Consider the following 20,902-nt stretch of genomic DNA (forward strand, 5'->3'; position numbering starts at 1 on the left):
ATCAAAGATTTAAATTAAAAAGTTTTGAATGAGAGTTAAAGAACAAGTTAATTCTAATCTTAGCTAAATATTTATAAATATTACTAACACTTATATTGTATTTATTGTTACAGTTACTTTACCTTTATAATGTAAAATATAAAATACTTATCTATAATACCTTCAAAGATTTAAGCTCCTCCGCCTATGATGATTAAAATTTTGTATGACGAACTTCACACTGGTTGGTTCGATCATGCAATTCGATTTGATTTCTAGTTTTAAACAGATAATTATTTGTTTCAAAATCAATCATAATTCATTTGCAAAAATATCAATTAAATGTTTAATTAACGTGTTAATTCGTATTAACAAGAAATTATAAAATAAAAATTCAAATACCAAAAATTTCACGGAATATCCATTTTATTCAATGTGTCAAAAAATTTAAAATAATTGTTTCATGTCACTCATGTCAGTCAGTGTCAGTTTGTCAGTTTCCCGCATAGAGTTAAATATTAGCATAGAGAGAGTGTCATTCAGAGCGAAGTGACGACACCATCTTTTTTATTTGGATTAGTGCTGTTTCACTCTTACGCAAAGTAAAGCTGCTACAGTTGTCCTCCTATTCCGTGCCTATATTCACACTGAATGTCATCATAGATTTTCGATACAATGTGTTAGAAAGAGATGCAGCAAACCAGTCCATGAGATCTTGTCGTCAGGAAGCGCGGAAGGTAGGCTCCCTCTATGTTAATATATACCTCTATGGTTTCCCGTATGTGCTCTTTTTTATAAAATCGAATTCGCATGTAGAAGTTGCTGTAAAAATGTACGATTTGTTTAATATTTACACGCCCGAATAATATTAAGAAAAGCACTCAACACAATGGCGATTGGGTTTAGACAGTTGATCAAATTTGCCAACTTTTCAAGCTTGGTAGCTTCTAGAAGCAGTGCTTTTAAATTTGAGAAAGCCTCACAAGTTCAAATTACACAAACAAATCATCAGGTAAATGTTATCTAATAGTGTTTGTTGGTTGTGTTTTACAGTAGTTTAAGTGAGTAAATACTTGTAGAACCGGGGGATTAAATTGTTGGGGAGTGAACACATCTAGTTGTAGTCATAGATAGCCAAGAATCCTTCACTTTTGGATCCAATTAACACGTTAATCGCCCAAATGAAGTGAAAACTATTCCACCACCAGGCTTATCCCTCTAGTGCCCTACTCCTCCTCAAGGCGGACCCTAATAAAAGTTTCCAGACTTAATTTTTAAGTATTCTACAGCTGCAATACCCAAACCAGCCTCAGGACTAGATGGGATAAGCACCCAGCTGTTAAAAATTTGGCCGATCAGACAGATTTTTACCCTGTAATTTTCAGTTTAGTGTGAAAGGACCCCGCAGAAACATTATGGGAAATGGCTCTCTGTCAAATGCTCTGAAACTTTGTGTTTTGGTAGTCCTTGATGTGTAGAACAAAAGACTCCATGGACCCTTAGCTCCAAAATATCGTGGTTTTAAGATATAAGCTTCTTTATTATGTACAGTGAGGATGTTTGAGTTGGAATAAATTCATTTTCTCGAGAATGGGTGACTCTGGAGATAAATCCCGAATCAGGTCGATTTTTATTTTTAAATTATAATTTTTTGGCATATATATCATACTAGTGACGTCATCCATCTGGGCGTGATGACGCAATTGATGATTTTTTTAAATGAGAATAAGGGTTGTGGGATAGCTCATTCGAAAGTTTATTCAGTTCTCTATTCACTAATATAAACATTAACATGATTATTTATACAAGGTGTCCAAAAACAATTTTTTTGAAATAAATTGAGACAAAAAGAGGAATGTATGAATTTATTTAATTCACAATACATTTTAATGCTGTCAGAAAACAGAAAAAAATGGTACAGTGGAACCTCGATAAATCGAATTAATCGGGACTGTGGCCGATCTGGATTATCGAAAATCCGGGTTAGCCGGAGAATATGGTAAAAATTAATAAAATATGGTATACTTACAGGTAAACTCCATTATAATTTAGAAAACATGAAATACATATGGACAATACTTCTAAATTTCGTACAGTTATATGCAATATTGTTAATTTTTTGGTAAAAAACTCAGTCAAACTGAAAAAATGTTTGTTTTATCTGATGAAAATCAGTTAGCCGGACTTCCGGGTTATCAGAGGCCGACTTATCAGGGTTCCACTGTTATTTGAAAAATAAACATAGCTTTTCGCTTAAATTAAATGTTCAAACTGCTAAGAGGCAGGTGGGTGGCAGCTTTAATATTGAATTTAGGCGAAAAACAATATTTATTTATCAAATAAACATTTTTTCCTGTTTTCGGACAACAGTAAATGTATTTTGCAATAAATAAATTTCATACATTCTTCTTTTTGTCTCAATTAATTTAATTTAAAAAAAATTTTTGGCACCCTGTCTAAATAATTATGTTAATGTTTATATTAGTGAATAGAGAATCGAAAAACCTTTCGAATGAGCTATCACACAACCCCTATTTTCATTTAAAATAATTATTGATTGCGTCATCACGCCCAGGTGGATGACGTCACTAGTATGATATATATGAATATATGCCAAAAAAGTATAATTTAAAAATAAAAATCGACATGATTCGGGATTTATCTCCAGAGTTGCCCATTCTTGAGAAAATGAATTTATTCCAACTCAAACGTCCTCACTGTACAGCCGGTTCCTAAAAAAACTGATACGACTCTTAGTAAGATTTGATCATGTTGAGCAGTGTATTTGATTGATCTGACATTATATTGATTATGACAGACAAATAATAAAATAAACAAACAACAAACAACTGATTCATGAAAAAACTAATAAGTATTTTAGAAAAATTTAAACGCAGGATGAAAGATTACATTATTACCGAGGGCGGAAAGCCCCTTAGAATAAACAAGCAGTTTCTATTGAATGAAATATTTGAAATTAAATATCACACTTTTTTTTATTTTCAGCCCTGTAACTTATTAAAATAAATATTATAGAAGGTTTCAGGGACTTTCAGCCCACGGTAATAATGTAGTCTTTCATTCTGAGTTTAAATTTTTCAAAAATATTTATTAGTTTTCTCAGGATTCGAAAAAAAAATGAATACAATTAAAATACATTGAGAATTTTGACATGCGCCACAATTTTGCATTAACTCAATGTAAAATTTTAAACTGTTGAATTCCAGCTTCCCTAATTATTTGACATCAGAAGACATTAGAAACTATTTGTAGATGATTGAAATCTGTATTGAAAACAACTGTTAAAATTGTTCTACGTAATTAAACATATTCCAAAATTTTGTAAAAATGTAATACATTTCAGTTTTCAGCCCAAACTTAGGCCACACACAATGCGATAATGTTCACATTTTTGAACTGTCAATATTTTTATTTTATCATCTATTGTTTAAAAACAATACAGTTGATAAGATACCCTCAGTTTCGGAGAAAGTATTAATAATAAAGATTAATAGTAAAGTCTAATAACCGTGGAACAGAATAAGCTATCTGACAAATTTTAAGATTTGGCAGTGACATTGACAGTATGTAAATATTAAGTATTTATCCTTCAAAATACACTGCTCAATTTTCTACAAAATACGCGTCAAGAGTCGTATCAGTTTTTTTGGAACCAGGTGTACATATAACCTCAGAGGCTTATATTTTAAACCCATGATTTTTTGGAACTAGGGGCCCATTGCGTCTTGTTCTACACATCAAGGACTACCAAAACACAAAGTTTCAGAGCATTTGACAGAGAGCCATTTCCCATAAGGTTTCTGTGGGGTCCATTGTCCATTGGTAAAGGTACTAAAAAAAATCTGGGTACTAGAGGCTTAACTTAGTTTTTTTCTAGTGAATCATTAGATTTTTACACTGGATATTATTATTGTGTACTGGCTGTTATAAAACGTTCCTTTAAAACAATTCTCAAAAAATGTATTTTGAAAATGATGCCCCACTTATGGGTCCAGATCCTCTGATGAATGAGCACTGTGAAACCCAAATATCGGTTGTCATTTTTTTTTATTTCTAACTGTATGTATGTAATTAAGTTCTATTGTTTGTTATTTTTTGTTTGACATTCACTATTATTTTGTATAACTAATAAAAACTGCTCACCAGAGGGACCGCAGACGTTCAGATACAATTAGCGTCTCTTTGCAAAGACAATGACGTCAACTTTGCAAAGTAACAAGACACTTACTCAACACACACCACACATTACACCTGAGTTAGTGATAAGTATACAATTATGTGGCTAAAGGTTCTAGTTCTAAACCAAGGCCAGAATCAGAGGGAAAAAAAATAAAAATGTTTGTATTATTTAATTAAAATAAAAATGTATTTTCATAAATTCATATAATTTTTTTGAAAAATCTTTGATGATAATTAACACATAAAAAGTGCTGAGCTCATTCACTATCATTACCCACCAGGACGTTCATATTAATAGATGTGTTGAGAAGCATAGCAGTTGGGTTATAGACTTCAATGTTCACGTTAGTAGTGAAGGTTGCCCTATGGGTGTCAGAGCGTGTATAACCACAGGATCTGAAACCCAACTGTCAGGTTTTATGGCAATTAACGTGTTAAGACATGAAAGAAAGATGATATATGATTAATACAAAATCTTGCCTGTTTGGCACTGTATTTTATTCCTTCATATTTTTTTAACTTGTAATGTTTTTTTTTAGTATTTACCAAAGGTTGTAAAGAAGTTTAATCATGAAGAAGGTCTTCAAAGTCAGGAAGTAGATAATCGAGAAAGTGATAATGACTTAGTTATAAAAGAACACGTTTTTATTGTAGACAACCCTGTAGTAAAAGACTTAAATAGACTAAGGTGTGTAAAGTAAGTACACAATTTCGTAATTACATGAAAAACAAAGAGTGTAGAATCAAAACTGACTTTCTCCATCAATGACCGAAATTGAGTTGTTTATTCTTAATCTGCTTGTTGAACCCTACACGAATCCAGAACTAGTTTGGTTAAAAAATAGGTTGATCCAACATAAATTAAATTTTAGAAGAATTTTGAATCAAACTTGTCTTTCATCTAAGACAGTTCTGTATGAAACCTGTCTTTCTCCTACCTAAAAATAGGAGGACTGAGAAGTAGGTAGAGGGGCTCACTCAGATTTAATCACTCTGTCTTATGCAATGTCAGTGTCTGTTTACTTTTATCAGCTTCTTATTCAAGTGCCATCTCTGCCATTGAGGTCAGCAATCATTATAGCTATTGAGACTTTAGAGTTAGAGACCACTGCTCTGAACAGTTCATTTGATGTACAACTATGCCATTCTCTCAGGTTGCTTAGCTGTGATATGCTATATCTGTTTATGCTTCTTTTTCCTTGAATCTTTCCCATCACAATCAATAATATCTTATTGATTATCTCTCGCCATGTATAATATCGCACCCTCAATGCAAGACTGCAGTAAGTCAAAATAAGTAAGTTTCGAGATAAAGACGATTTTGTTTATTTTCGTGCTAATATCGGTAAAATAAGACACAAGTTTTAAGAAAAATTAACATTTAATTATGATTTTGCATGCTTTTCAGCCTATATTACATTAACCAAAAATAGAAATTTAAATAAAATAATATTAATGCAAAAAAATTAGGAATTTCAAAGTTACAACACTTTTGCACGGAAAAAATTGTTAATCACTACACATTTAGTATTAGAATTTCAAAGTTACAACAGTTTTGCACGGAGAAAATTGTAAAAAGTGTAGACACATTTACTTTTACAGTAAAACCTGTGTTACCGGCCACCTGCCAACATCGGACACCTGTACTAACGGCCAGTTTAAAAATTCCTCAAACCAATTATGTATATCTAGACTGTAAAAACTGGCAATACCGGCCACCTTTCTATATCGGCCAATAGTTCTTTCATTTTTAGTGGCCGTTACTGACAGGTTTTCCCGTAGTTGTTGTCCTCTTCTCGTACATCATCTTGTGCCAAAATATTTTTAAAAAAACTATGGTGAGTTTCTGGTATCATACCCGAATGGCATAAGTATGCCAACTCTTTCTTTTTGGCCATTTGAATTTTTGGCTGTTCTTTGGCAAGTTTTCTGAGAATAGATATTTTTGACCTGTCATTATTGTCAATACACAAGTTTTAAGATAACTGTTTTTCCTTTCATGAGAAAAAATACTGTTTGGTCGTAAATAATTAGTCTTAATTTGTGTGTTTTTAATCCAATCTAACAAATAAATGGTCAAACGACATCGCACACATCTTATGGAAAATATATAATGTCACACAAAGGACATAAAATTTACATGAATAGTTTGGTCTCGTAAATCTTTTTTCATTGTCTCGGCGATTAATGGATTACGTAGACACGCTGTATATTAAAATTAAACACCACAGATATAGATTATAATAACAAATATCTTACTTTTTTCGTGCCTTTCAGTGCTTGTTATCGAAGCCATTGCAATGTTCCGTGCAAAACTGTTGTAACTCTGTTACATTAGAGTTACAACAGTTTTGCACGGAACTTATATTCAAAAATGCAAAAAAGTTAAACTGTTGTTGTTGTAATATTTAGCCGGTTAAGCATTTGAAAGTTACTAAAGTTTGACAGGGGATAGATATGCATGTTACAATCGAATTCCATGATTACTTCATTTTCGTAAAATTTTTGAGTTACTGCAGTCTTGCACTGAGGGTGCGATATGTCTGAGATATTCCAATTTTCTTGTTTTGATTGTATTTAAGATTTCCATTTCTTTATTTATCTTTCTCAGAACCTCTTTATTTGTTACGTGTTTTGTCCATGATATTTTCAGAATTCCTATATTATCAGCTATCAACTTGTAATAATAATTCTGGACCTCGGAGGTAAACTGCACTATGTCAACATGGTGTTTTTTGAACAAGTTTTTTTTCCCACTTGTTTTATTAGTTGGATTATAGAAATTGATAATAAATTATCATTAATACATAGATGTATTGTCTATCAAGCCATTCTTCTTCTTCTTAACTCAGGCGAGACTCGTTAGTCTCTGGCACTTGGTCATAAGATATCAAACCATTATGGCATATATCAGATTTTTATTAACATTCTAAGTGCTCTAAATTTTGTTGCAAACACACGCTAAACACAGTTGCTCGAAATGACATAGTGTAGTTTACCTCCGAGCTCCAGAATTATTTGCATAGCTCTTTTCTTTCAAAATGAGTAGTTTTATAAAAATATTTTAGTTTTTAATTTGTTTATTTTAAAGATTTTACTCATTTGTAATGTATGTTCAAGGGACTCCTAAAGGACCTTGAATGATGAGTCTTATTGTGTGAAAGAAAAAAATGTGACAAAGGACACCGCACACATCTTATGGAAAATATAATGTCACTCAAATGAAATAAAATTTACATGAATAGATGCTTCCTGAAATAGATACCATTGCGCCAACTCTGAATTTTGCTTAATTATAGCGTTAATTGTAATAAAAGTTTGTTTATCGAAATCGCATTTTGAAGTCCATAAACTGGCATTCATAAATAATATTAGTCTAGCAGCTATTGAAAACAGTCTATTCACCACTAGGGATGGCAAAAACAAATTGTACATCGATATATTGTATCATATAATACATCGAATGAAGATATCGATATACGATATATATCAGAGAAAAAATATTGATAGGTGCGATATATCGATATATTCTTATATAATTAAATAAAATAAAAGAATTACTAAAATAAACTACTAAAAAAGTAAATTATACAAAATAATAAACAAAAGGATGAGGTTTTCTTCAAAATTTAAAAGTAAAGATGCACTTACGTATAAAATCCTTTAATATTTTTAATACATACAGAGTATCAGTAAAGAAGTACATACAGTATCAATACAGAATTTTTAAAACTATTATATTAAAAATTACTTAAATTATAATTATATGTATGTTTATATAAATTTATGTCTTATGTATGTATTTATGAATATATATATTCAAAATAAATTTAATTCTTGTGGCAGTGAATTCAAAAATATTAATTTTGACAACTGTTTGCCTGCTAAGCGGTTCCTTTTTTTTGGTAGCAGTTGCTCCTTCCAACACCAGTAATATTGACATCTTGAGTTTTAGGATTTTTGTCAATACAACAATTAACAAAATGTCGAAACCCAAAAGACTCCATTTTCAAACAAATAAATGTTTAAAAATAATAAAATCTTTGGATTTCTTAATTCGGAAACAGATTCTCTCTTATACCTATTCCCATCCTTCTAAAAATTGCAAGGAATAAAGGGCGATAGATGTATAGACATGGGGAGTCTACATAGTTGCATTCCACAACATATCAATTCACCGAGGTAAAGATCAACAAATCTGCTTCCTAGTACTCGATACGTGAGTAAAACCGTAGGTAGATAAAAGGCATTATATTTAATTTCGATTCAGAGATCATTACCATCTTTCTATGGACCATTTCGAACTCTTTTGTTCTCATCAGGAAAGCAACTGTAATGATGATAATTAAATATAATGCCTTTTATCTACAATACAATTATTTTAAAACTTTATAGAACATACTATGTGAACGTGACAAATGGTAAATTTGAGATCGTTTTATTAGGGTTTACATAGCCTGTCTTCTTGAAAAACATTGTTAAAAGTTAAAAAAGATGGTACTACCTGCAACTTGGACAACAAGTTAAGGGCAAGCTGGGTATACGACATTCAAATAAAATAATACTGGTCGAAAATCTTGATTATGATGTTTCTATAGTGTAGTAGAATATTTCTTTAGTACCTATAATATACTAAGCGTCTCAAAAAAATAAGGATATGATTTATATTATAAGATTTTATTATAATTTTATATCTTGCCAATATGGCATATTAATCTGGTGTGGGCGATATATTGAATCTCAAATATCGATATATTTTCCGATAAATCGAAAGTTGAATATCGATATAAAAATATATCGATAAATTTAATTTATCGATACATCGTTGCCATCCCTATTCACCACTAGCTTAAGCCGATTAGAGGCGGTACAAGTAACCAAATTATACCTACTTTATTATCAATAATAATAGGAAAAGATAAGAGTAAGCCTCTGCTGTAATCACTCAGAAAGATTTATAGAGTAAGCGAATCACAACATCTTTTCTCTCTTTGACACACATACATTCTCATTTGATTTTAGATTTATTTTTATCAATTTACGCTCTTGTTAATCAAAATACAGAGTTGGCGCAATGATAAAAAATGTTCGTAAATTCCCGCCAAATCTATTCATGTAAATTTTATTTCATTTGAGTGACATTCTATTTTCCATAAGATGTGTGCTGTCTCCTTTATCAAAGAAATAGAATGTAATGCAATTCATCAACAAGCTTAGGGCAAGCGAATTGCACTACTTCTCCAATCCAGATGGTAAGAAACATTAGCGTGCAAACTTAATGTAAAAAAGTTATGGAGAATGTACTTGCCAGAAATGTTAAATAACAGTTGCATATTACTCAGTGCAATTTCAGAAATATGTTCAATCGTACCTATAATTTTGGAAACTTGGAAAGTCCATTACGAAATTAACAAAACCTTGTCAATTCGTTCAATTCCGAGCTTATGAAAATTCCTAAATCAAATTGAGTGAAGTATGAAAAAAAGATAATGTGTACATACTACTAAAATACATTATAGATATAACTGGAATAGCATTGAAGAACTGCTGTTTTATCTTCATATTATTGACAATGGAAATGGAGAACATGATAATAAGGGGAATAATGAAGTATGTGAACCCTCAGAAAGAGTTGACTCATTTAGAGTTATTATAATAACTACATATACAGTTGAGTCCGCGAGTCTTTACTCGTGCGTCATTAATACCTGGCGAGATAAAACACATACTTTTTATCTAGCATCATTCTCTTCCATGCATGAAACTCATGACAAACCAGCTGCCGTTTGTTATTAAGTAACAACACATGTTATTTTTATGAACCATCTAGACTCAGTGCATTGAAAAGAGATAGGTACAAAAAAAGACGATTCGGTATGTTTTCATATTTTAAGCACAATTTGTTTGACGTTTCTGATTTGTTTAATTTTGTGGCTGTCAGTCAGTTGAACTTTTTGCGGTTTTTGTCGAATTTTTGCGTTTTGAAGTTTCTTTATATTACACAAACAGTTGTTTTCACAAATAATTTTATATTGGGCTTTGAAATTTTAAGGTAAATAATTATATTTAGGCAATTAATATTTAAAACATACAAAGCTAACGTCATTCACACAGTAAAGAAATGACTGTGTTTAGATTTCCGTCAAAGTGAATAAAATAACAAAAATAAAATATGTTATTGGATTTTTTTATAAATTGTTTATTTATTTATTAATCAATAATAATAAAAGAATTTATTAAGCTACTTCAAATGTAGCTGTAATTCTGCGCAAAAATTTTGAAGCAAAACTTACATTTGACATTCTATATATTTGATAACGTCAAATTTTATAATAAAACCCGTAATCGGAACAGTAGCCACTTTCTGTCAGTTGTTGTTGCGTGAAATAGATTTCCGACTTATTTCGTATGCTTTAAGTGATGACGCACGGGTAAAGACTCGCGGACCCAACTGTACCTATACACTCTTCATAAGTAAATTAAGATTTTTAATTTTTTTAACAATATTTTTTAAACCAATTCCTCTATATGTTGTACCACTACCAAACTGATTACATACTGTTGTTCTATTAAGATTGTTTTTTATTTAATTTGATGGTTTTGGTAAAGACCAATTAGCCAGTTCTATTAAGATAAGCAAAAAACCAAAAGATGTGTAATTTCATCTAAAAAAAAAAAGGAATTGTTTCAAAACTTGCTTTCTCTAAACGAGTTTGTTTCAAAACTTGCTTTCTCCAAAAGTTTGCTTTAAAACTCACTTCCTGCAAACATAAAAGCTAAGTTATTAATTATTGACGAAAGTTAGATTTAATTCATTATTTATAATACCAATTTTTATGGTCAAATTGTATAATACGATACTTAAATCCTTGTGATAACTGTAATGGTTTGTTTTTAACAAGTTTTTAGTGTTTTGTGATAAAAGAAAATTTTGGAGTAAGTGAATTTTGATTCTACACTCTACACGCTTCACATGTTCTTATATGAATTTTATTGTTGTAGTTATTCAGATGTATCAAGTAATTTAGCAGCCACTGGCAGCCAGTTTAGTGTACCTAATCCACAGCAGTTTAGTAGTCAGAATCAAGACGAGAAGTCTAACAAACCAAGCTTAGAAAAATTGACACATGTGTATGATGTATTGGCAGAAACATTGCCCAAAATATTTATTCATTCCTTAGATTATAAGATTTACCACAAAGACATTGTATTTGAGGATAATATTAGAAATATCAGAACAGTGTAAGTGTTTTATGTTTATTTATAGAGTTTCTGTAGAAAATGAAAGTAATGAATAATAAAAATTAACTCACTTTGTCATAACAGTTGAAATTGAATGGTATAGTGGAAATATGTACTATTTATTAATGGGTTAATTACCATACTTCTTCTTCTTCAAGTGCCGTCTCCTAATCGGAGGTTGGATATCATCATCACTATCTTTACTCTATCCACCGCTGCTCTAAAGAGTTCTATAGAACTGCATCTAAACCAGTCCCTTAAATTCTTTAACCATGACACTCTCCTTCTTCCTATACTCCTTCCGCCTCTTATCTTTCCCTGTATTATCAGTCTTAGCATTTCATATCGCGGTCCCCTCATTACGTGTCCCAGATATTGTAACTTTCTTATTTTTATTGTGTTTATTATTTCGCATTCTTTACCCATTTCTCGCAGTACTTCCGTGTTCGTTTTCCTCTGTGTCCATGCTATTCTAAGCATTCTTCTGTAACACCACATTTCAAATGACTGTAGCTTATTTATGTGTTCTTGCTTTAATGTCCAGCTTTCAAGTCCATATTGTAGTATCGAGAACACGTAGCATCTCAAAGCTCTTGCTCTCAGTTCTAAGCTAAGGTCTTTGTTGCAGAGAACTGTTTTCATTTTTACAAACGCATTTCTTGCTATTTCTATCCTGGTCCTTATTTCTGTTGTTTGATCATTTTTCTCTGAAATCCAGGTTCCTAGGTATTTGTATTTATCAACCCTTTCTATCGGTACATTTCCCAAATGTATGCTTGTTTGTATGTTTGTTTTCTTAGTTATTATCATGTATTTGGTCTTTTTTATATTCATTTTTAGTCCATATTGTTTACAGAAATTGTTTGTTTTGTTCAGTAGTAGTTGGAGTTGTTCAACAGAGCTTGCTATAATCACGGTGTCATCTGCATATCTCATCTTGTTAATAGATCTTCCGTTAATTATTATTCCTTCACTTTGAGATAGCAATGCTTCTTCAAAAATGGCTTCACTATATGCATTAAAGAGTAATGGAGACATAATACATCCCTGCCGAACTCCTCTCCTGATTTCAATTTCTGGACTGGGTTCGTTATCTATTACAATTTGTGCTCTTTGATTCCAGTAAAGGTTTGTTATTATTCGTAAGTCCCTTTTGTCTATGTTTTTTGTCTTTAGAATTTGGACTAATTTTTCATGTCTTACTTTGTCAAAAGCCTTCTCAAAATCAACGTAACAAACATGCACATCCACATTCATGTCCATGCATCTTTGAGCTAACACATTAAAAGCAAATAACGCCTCTCTGGTTCCTAGTCCGTTTCTGAACCCAAACTGACTATCATCTATTCCTTCTTCTAGTTTTTTGTTTATACGACCATGTATTATTTTCAAGAATAATTTGAGAATGTGACTTATTAATGATATTGTTCTGTATTCACTGCAATCTTTAGCGTTTGTATTTTTAGGGATAGCACAAAAGGTTGAGAGTAACCATTGTTTTGGTATGTTTCCTGTTTTGTACACTGTGTTAAACAAGTCTACGATAATGTCTAAGGTTTCATCATTTATACATTTTAAGCTTTCTACTGGGATTTGGTCTGGACCTACTGCTTTACCATTTTTGCTGTTTTTTAATGCCGATTTAATTTCTTCTTTTAATATCTTCAAAACCGTATCATCTTCTACTTCGACTTCCATCTGCTTTGTTCTATTGTCTTTGAACAATTCATTTATGTATTCTGTCCATCTCTTTAATTTTTCTTTAGTACTCAACACAAGTTTCCCATCTGTATCTTTTAGTATTCCCGGTTTTCTTTTTCTGTTGATCTGCGTTAATTCCTTAATTTTTTTATGTGTGTTAAAATTATCATGTCTTTTCTGGTGTTCTTCTATTTCTGCGCATTGTTCTATTAACCACTGTTCTTTAGCCTGTTTAATTTTGGATTTTATTTGTTTATCCACATTTTTGTACATCTGATTATCTTTGTTTTTATGCTGACGTCTTTCTTCCATTAAATCTAAGATTTCCTCCGTCATCCATTGTTTCTTTTTGTATCTGGTTGGTGTAAGAATTTCTTTTTGACATTTATCTATTTCTGTCTTTATTAATAACCATTTTGTCTCTGTTTCAGTATTTTGCTGGATTTGTTTTTTAACATTCATTAAACGGTTATTAATTTCATCTGTCAGGCGTTGTTTTATGAGTGGGTTTCTTAGTTTACTTGTATCGATTTTTACATCTGTTGTTCTGCGTTTTATTATTTTCATTTTGAGCCTAATTTTGGTCACTACTGGGTTGTTATTACAACCAAATTACCATACATTTTCACATAATACAAGCCCTAACAACTAAATGTTGGGACAAACGAAAATTTATTGAAATCATTCATCTTCACCTTGCTTATGGAATTAAAGAACGAGATCAACAATACATATCATTAATAATAAAATACTGAAACGGCTTGGTTTCTATACTTTTTGAATTGCAGTGTTACTTACTTACTCCGTGGCATTACAACCCTTCGTGGGTTTTAACCGACTCGACAAAATGCCTCCACTGTTCTGTTATATAAATTCTCTAAACATATCATAAATATCTTAAGATACTTAAATTCTCTAACGCGCTCAAAGTTAAAGTCATCAGTGGTGATGTTCTGACCGATTCTGCCTCTGCTTTGATTATTGCTGCTCATATATGTACATATATTTCGTCTGAAATAGACGATTTTCGGACTAGGAAAATCGTCTATTTCAGACGAAATAGACGATTTTAGTTTGGTCCGTAGTCGGTTTTTCGATTCTTGCACTTCTGATTATGTGTTCCAGAGCTAAGTTAAAGAGTTGTGGTGAAAGTGCATCTCCCTGTTTTAGTCCATTGTTTATTTTGAAAGTCTCCGAGTATTGTTGTCCAACTCTCATCTTACATCGTATCCGTCCATAAACATCCGTACCTACCTGACTAGTTTTTTTGGAAAGCCAAGTTCCTGCATCGCTGTCCACAGTCTAGCCCTGCATACTAAATGCTTGTTTAAAATCTATGAACATCTGATGAAGCTCACGATCAAACTGAGCATTTTTCAATTATCTGTGTTATTATGAATATCTGGTCAATAGTAGAGCAACCCGGTCTAAATCCGCATTGATAATCCCCAACGATTTCTTCCGTGTATGTTTTAGTTCTTTCTAGCAGAATGTTTGCAAATGGTGTTTAGGAGTGTTATTCCCCGGTAGGCATCTAAACATTCCGTATATGTATTTGGACCATAGGAGTTTTCTATTGGTTCGTTGCAGCACGCGGTAATATTTTAACCAATAGACGGCGAGGTTCCAGTTGCATATACGGAATGTCAGTCGGTCCCAAATTCATATACGGAATGTTAAATATCGTACACCGAAAAGATAAGTTTTTGTAGAGTCTTTTAAAAGGAGATTGATTTTAAAATACTTGTTACTGTATTATTAAATAAAAATAAAACAATTATAGTATTTCGAATGTTATTTGGTGCGAAATTCTTATGCGGAATGTTAATTATTCGTAGACCAAAAAATGGGACTTTTTATTAATCAGTTAAAGGAGACTGATTTTAGAATACCTATTTTATTAATGTATTATTAAAGAAAAATAAAACAATGATTAGGTACCTATTTGGTGCGAAATTCATAAATGGGAGGGTATAGATTTGAGAGACATATTTCTTTATTTGACTAAGGTTTCGCTTTCTCAGAATTTTTAATGACTTGCACGTGTTTCATTCACAGTCATTTGTTTCGAGTTTCTGTCATGTGTCACATAATATTAATATGTACGACATACGTTATTGGTATAATATACAATAATACAAAACAAAAACGTATGAGGTAGATATATTAATATTATGTGACACATGACAGAAGCTCGAAACAAATGACAATCGATGAAAAGCCCTATATATCAATTATGATGTCACTACCTGTATCATAATGAACTTTATTATGATACAGATTTCCATTAAGATACAGATTTTTAACTAATAGGGCTTTTCATCGATTGTCATTTGTTTCGAGCTTCTGTCATATGTTTTATAATCTTTGTAATATAATAAATATACACAGATTATACGACATATGACAGAAGCTCGAAACAACTGACTGTGAATGAAAAGCCCTATAGAATCGCGATATGACATTCGCGATAAAGGTGGCACACGCGCAGTAACCAATGGCGAGTCAAATACATACGCTTTGACAGTTCTCAATATGTAAACAAACTGTCAGACTGACAAACTACTTAATTTGTTTGCGTTACAAAATTAATAAATTTGAATATATTTTTTTTGTGAATGATCATAGAACAAAAATCGTGTATACAACTTGCATTTAATTATCATTATGATGCTCGTACTCTATACGAAACTCGTTTCGTATCCTTTATACTCGCTTCATAATGACCATCATTAAATGCTCGTTGCATAATATACTATTAAAAACCAGTCTCATTTTAACTGGGTTTAATAAAAATCGTCTTTTTGTTCCACGAATATTTAGCATACCGTATATGAATTTCGCACCAAATAACATTCGAAATACTATAATTGTTTTATTTTTATTTCATAATACAGTAACAAGTATTTTAAAAGCAATCTCCTTTTAAAAGACTCTAAAAAAACTTATCTTTTTCGGTGTACCATATTTAACATTCCGTATATGAATTTGGAACCTCGCCGTCTATTGGTTAAAATATTACCGCGTGCTGCAACGAACCAATAGAAAACTCCTATGGTCCAAATACATATACGGAATGTTTAGATGCCCCCGGTAGTTAGTACAGTGTATTGCAGTGTTGGCGGAACAATAAACGAAAATCTTGCATAATATTCGAGGCAACTAAATGTTCGGACAATTTAAGAAAATAACATTTTAATAAGAAGGAGCATTACATGAAAAATACTTAGTTTTTCTTAACCCGGCACCTGCCACGTGGGGTGCTATCAGCACCCCATAACAAATTTTCATCAAATATTTTTTATTTCAAGTTTGTTAACCGTGCTGTGCGTCATAGTAGCTTTCTTTAATAATATTATATTATAGCATAGATCTGTTTGCGTTTGAAGTGGTTATTTAGTGTCATTCTGAACTTGTAGCTCTAAAGTCGAATTGGGGTGTCATCATTTGGCAGTTTAAGTTTTATTTTTTTTGTGTTTTTGATAAACAGGTCAGATTTACATTTTTTTATTGTAATAACTGATTTAAATTATTAATATAGTCTATTTATACTCAATAAATCTTAATTTTCTTAGATATTTTACTTCACTTCATTTATTATGGGTTGGTACTTGCTAATTTGCTTATAACACATTTTTAATTTAATTCTTTAACTTTTATAATATATTACATAGTAGCTAATAAGTTATTAAAACATGTTTTTTATATTCTTGTGTAACTCAACACATTATTTTGTTTATAAACAAGTAGATCAGAGTCAATTTTTAAGGGGTGCTGTGAGCACCCCACGTGGCAGTTGATGCCTTGCAAAGCCACGTGGCGGGTGCCGGGTTAAGGACTTCAAAACGTAAAAATATACATTTTAAACAAGAAAGTTCGTTAGATTTCCAGAAAAACAGAAGATCTGACAACAATGTAAATACAGTGGAACCTCGATAACTCGGATTAATCGGGACCACGACCGATCCGGGTTATCGAAAATCCGAGATAGCCGGAGAATATGGTAAAAATTAATAAAATACGGTATACTTACATATAAACTCCGTTAGAATTGAAATAACATGAAATATTTTTATAAATATGCACAGTACATATTACCTACTCATTACAATTCTAAAAAAAAACCAAACCCAAACAATACAAGACACACAATACTAAAGACCATTGTTTATAAAAGAATTTTTTAAATAGTCTTTCCTAAACAATGCTGACAGTTTGAAATAAAAAGGAATAGATACTGCAGACAGCTGGCTGTTGTTTTTGCGGCGTGTACTATGAGTAATTTTTAATCTCGTGTTCAAATTACACACATAAGTACACGACACAGAGAGTCTAGACACATTATCTCTCAAATATTATATTACATACACTTTTATTGTTGAAAGGATTGTCTGATAATTAACTATTTTGATTGGAAATAAGCCACAATTAAATTGAAAAATACAAAATATTGAAAATCAAAATGTTTATCTGATGAAAATCGGTCCGGGTTAGCCGGACTTCCGGGTTATCGGGGGCCGACTTATCGGGGTTCCACTGTACCACCATAATATCGGCCTCATCACAAGACCCTTAGTAAAACCTATAAAAATCGTCAAGTCGTTTTAGAGATAAGTGAGGCTTTCCATATACAAAACTCTATCTGTATATTAGATAAAAATAATAATCAGTTTTTTAATACAGTGCACTGGAATAATTGTTATGCTTTTTCTCATGAGCATTTTTCAGTGCGTCACAGTTTTTCGATTTCTTTCTAACGCATTAAATTGTATATGACAGAAAAAAGGCACGTCGGTGATTACTTTGGTAATTATTCTAGTTCGGTGATTATTCTAGTTGTCGATAGATGGCGCTATAATAGAAAAAAATTTATTTACTAATTATATAATATATCTACGAATATAATCTGTACAATTTATAAGACTATACAAATCAAAGAAAATACCATTTTATAAATGCAATAAAGACAATTGATTTGTTTTTATACCCAATTGCAAATACAATTTGACAACTGTCAGATTTAACTAAAATGTCATGTTAGAATAAATGTTATAAATGTATATTATCACGGACTTACCTTTTTTTCTATCGTTTGTGACTCACTGAAAAATTTATTAAATTATTTATTTATTAAATTATTTATTTTTAGCACATAAGCAAAACGCTCGGACAGGTCGATTTTTAAAATAATCATGGTATATTATAGCATCAATGTTTTCAACTTTACGCGATACCTCTTCAGGCGACAGGCATACCTTCGATTTTTTTAAATAGGAAAGTACATCATGTGATACCTCATTTAATAGCTTTTAAAATATTGATTACAAAAATGTATATAACTTTAATCATTTTTGAGAGCGTAGGCGCAAAATTTCGGTCGAATTACTCTTAATTGCATTCATTTTTTTCGAATCCTGGAAAACTAATAAGTATTTTTGAAAAATTTAAACGCAGAATGAATTATTACAGTATTATTGATGGTCGAAGGTCCCCAAGAACTTCTATAATGTTTATTTTAATAAGTCACAGGGGTGAAAAAAAAAAAGAGAAAATTTAGTCTGATTTTTAATTTCAAATATATCATTCAAAAGAAAGTTTTTGTTTATTATAATCCTCGGCAATATTGTAATCTTTCATTTTGCGTTTAAATTTTTCAAAAATATTTATTAGTTTTCTCAGGATTCGAAAAAAATAAATGCATTTAAAAAGAATTCGACCGAAATTTTGCGCCTACGTTCTCAAAAAGGATTAAAGTATTATACATTTTTTATATATTATTATACAGTAATCTGTATTTCAAAAGCTTTTAAATGAGGTGTCACATGGTGTACTGTCCCATTAAGGCTATGGGTACATAATTCGCAAATATTTTACGTGTATCCCTACTTTTTCTGTCTTTACACGGCAAATTACGTGTAGTAAAATTCACACTGGTATGGATATGTAAACATTACTAGAATGTCATTCTAGTTAAAAATGTCATCATTAATTTAAAGAGATGGGTTTTCAATGTTCTTGGATAACTGTTATTTTTATAATTGCAAATTATTAATTCAGTTAATAAATGTGATAATTTTTTCACTAACTATGTATTCAGTGATTGTAATAATTTATTTGTAAACAAAGACTAATACCCAATCGAGAAAAGAGGAAAAGTGTTAAAGTGATTTTTAATAATATATTGTTATGGAACGCTTACAATTTTGAACATCTTTAACAACAAAATACTTGGATCACAGAATATATTATCCTGATGTATTCTCTGCTTGGATCTTCCACAAATAATACACAATAAATAACTTTTTATTAAGTTCACGTCTTAAATCAATTATTTATCAAATACACATAATACTTAATAAATAACTCAACATATTCCTGATACAATGTCAAATATTTAAAATTGTCACTGATTGTCAGTTTCTGACTGACAATATATGCTGACAATATTATATTCGGCTGAGTGCGTTGTAAGACAAAGATAGATTTGGAAAATATTACCACGGCATTGTGTTTATTTTTTTCGAATCCTGAAAAAACCAATAAATATTTTTGAAAAATTTAAACGCCGAATGCAAGACTAAATTATTACCGAGGGCCGAAAGTCCCTTAGAATAAATAAAAAGTTTATTTTGAATGATATATTTGAAATTAAAAATCACACTAAATTTTCTCTTAGTTTTTCACCCCTGTAACTTATTAAAATAAAAATTATAAAAGTTCTCAGGGACTTTCGGCCCTCGCTAATAACGTGATCTTTCATTCTGCGTTTAAATTTTTCAAAAATACTTATTAGTTTTCGCAGGATTTGAAAAAAATGAATCCCCATTTGAATAGCATTGCAGCCGAAAATACGTACCGATCCTCTTAAAAAAAATCAAAGTTATGCCTGTCACCTGAAGATGGATCGCGTAATGTTCGAAACATTGAAGCTATAATATACTATGTTTATTTTGAAAATCGACCTGTCCGAGCGTTTTGCTTATGTGCTAAAAATAAGTAAGTTAATAAGGGGGGGGGGGGGTTAATGTCAACAAAGGATTAGGATGCATTGGAAAATACGGAGAGGAATGTTTGAACAGGAATGGTGTCAAAATGCTAGATTTCTGCCAAGCAAATGACCTACTAATAGGAAACACATTTACAAACCAAAACATCGAAGACAAATATACGTTCGTGGCGGAAGAGAGAAGAGCGAAAAGTTTGATAGATTACATAGTTTATACGATAAACCTAGAAGATAAAATACATAACGTCTTAACTGAAAAGGAACCGGAACTAGCTACAGAGCACAGGATGGTTACTGCAAAACTCGAGGATGAAAAAATAAAGGAGGTGGAAAGAAAAGATTACCAAAGAGTAAAAGTAAATAAGCTCAAATTAGAACAGGTGCGCGAACATTACAAAAAAGAAACAAATAGAAGATTAAGACAACTAGAAAACCAAAAAGAGGCATGGACACTGGAAGAAAGATGGAACGCCTTCAAAGTAGTCATAAAGTCTACAGCAACAGAAATATGTGGAATCAGAAAACATAACAAACTCCATAAAAGAACGAGATGGTGGAACAATGAAGTTAAAACAGCAGTGAAGAAAAAGAAAATAGCATGGAAAAAATACATTGAGACCGAACTGGAAGAAGATAAAGAAGAATACAAAAGGCTGAGACGATTAGCGAAAAACACCATAAAACAAGTAAAAACAAAAACGTGGGAAGAGTTTGGAGAAGAATTACAACAAAACTATGTAACAAATAATAGAAGCTTCTGGACAACAATCAGAC

At 31.3% G+C, this 20,902-nt stretch overlaps 1 protein-coding gene across 3 annotated transcripts in view; it reads left to right on the top strand.

Moving 5' to 3' along the window:
- The first annotated feature begins 586 nt into the window (after window positions 1-586).
- LOC114328254 (uncharacterized protein C6orf136 homolog) overlaps window positions 587-20,902 on the top strand; it is a 36,209-nt gene continuing 15,893 nt past the window's right edge. The window contains exons 1-3 of one of the 3 annotated variants that reach the window (XM_050659610.1): window positions 587-716; window positions 4,719-4,876; window positions 11,182-11,421. In XM_050659610.1, the coding sequence (XP_050515567.1) occupies window positions 687-716; window positions 4,719-4,876; window positions 11,182-11,421 (428 nt within the window). In that variant the 5' untranslated portion in view covers window positions 587-686. Of the gene's footprint in view, window positions 992-4,718; window positions 4,877-11,181; window positions 11,422-20,902 lie in introns of all 3 variants that reach the window. The other 2 variants (XM_028277054.2, XM_028277055.2) reach the window with 2 other exon arrangements.

Source organism: Diabrotica virgifera, chromosome 8, assembly GCF_917563875.1.
Source record: "Diabrotica virgifera virgifera chromosome 8, PGI_DIABVI_V3a".
Taxonomy (NCBI): domain Eukaryota; kingdom Metazoa; phylum Arthropoda; class Insecta; order Coleoptera; family Chrysomelidae; genus Diabrotica; species Diabrotica virgifera.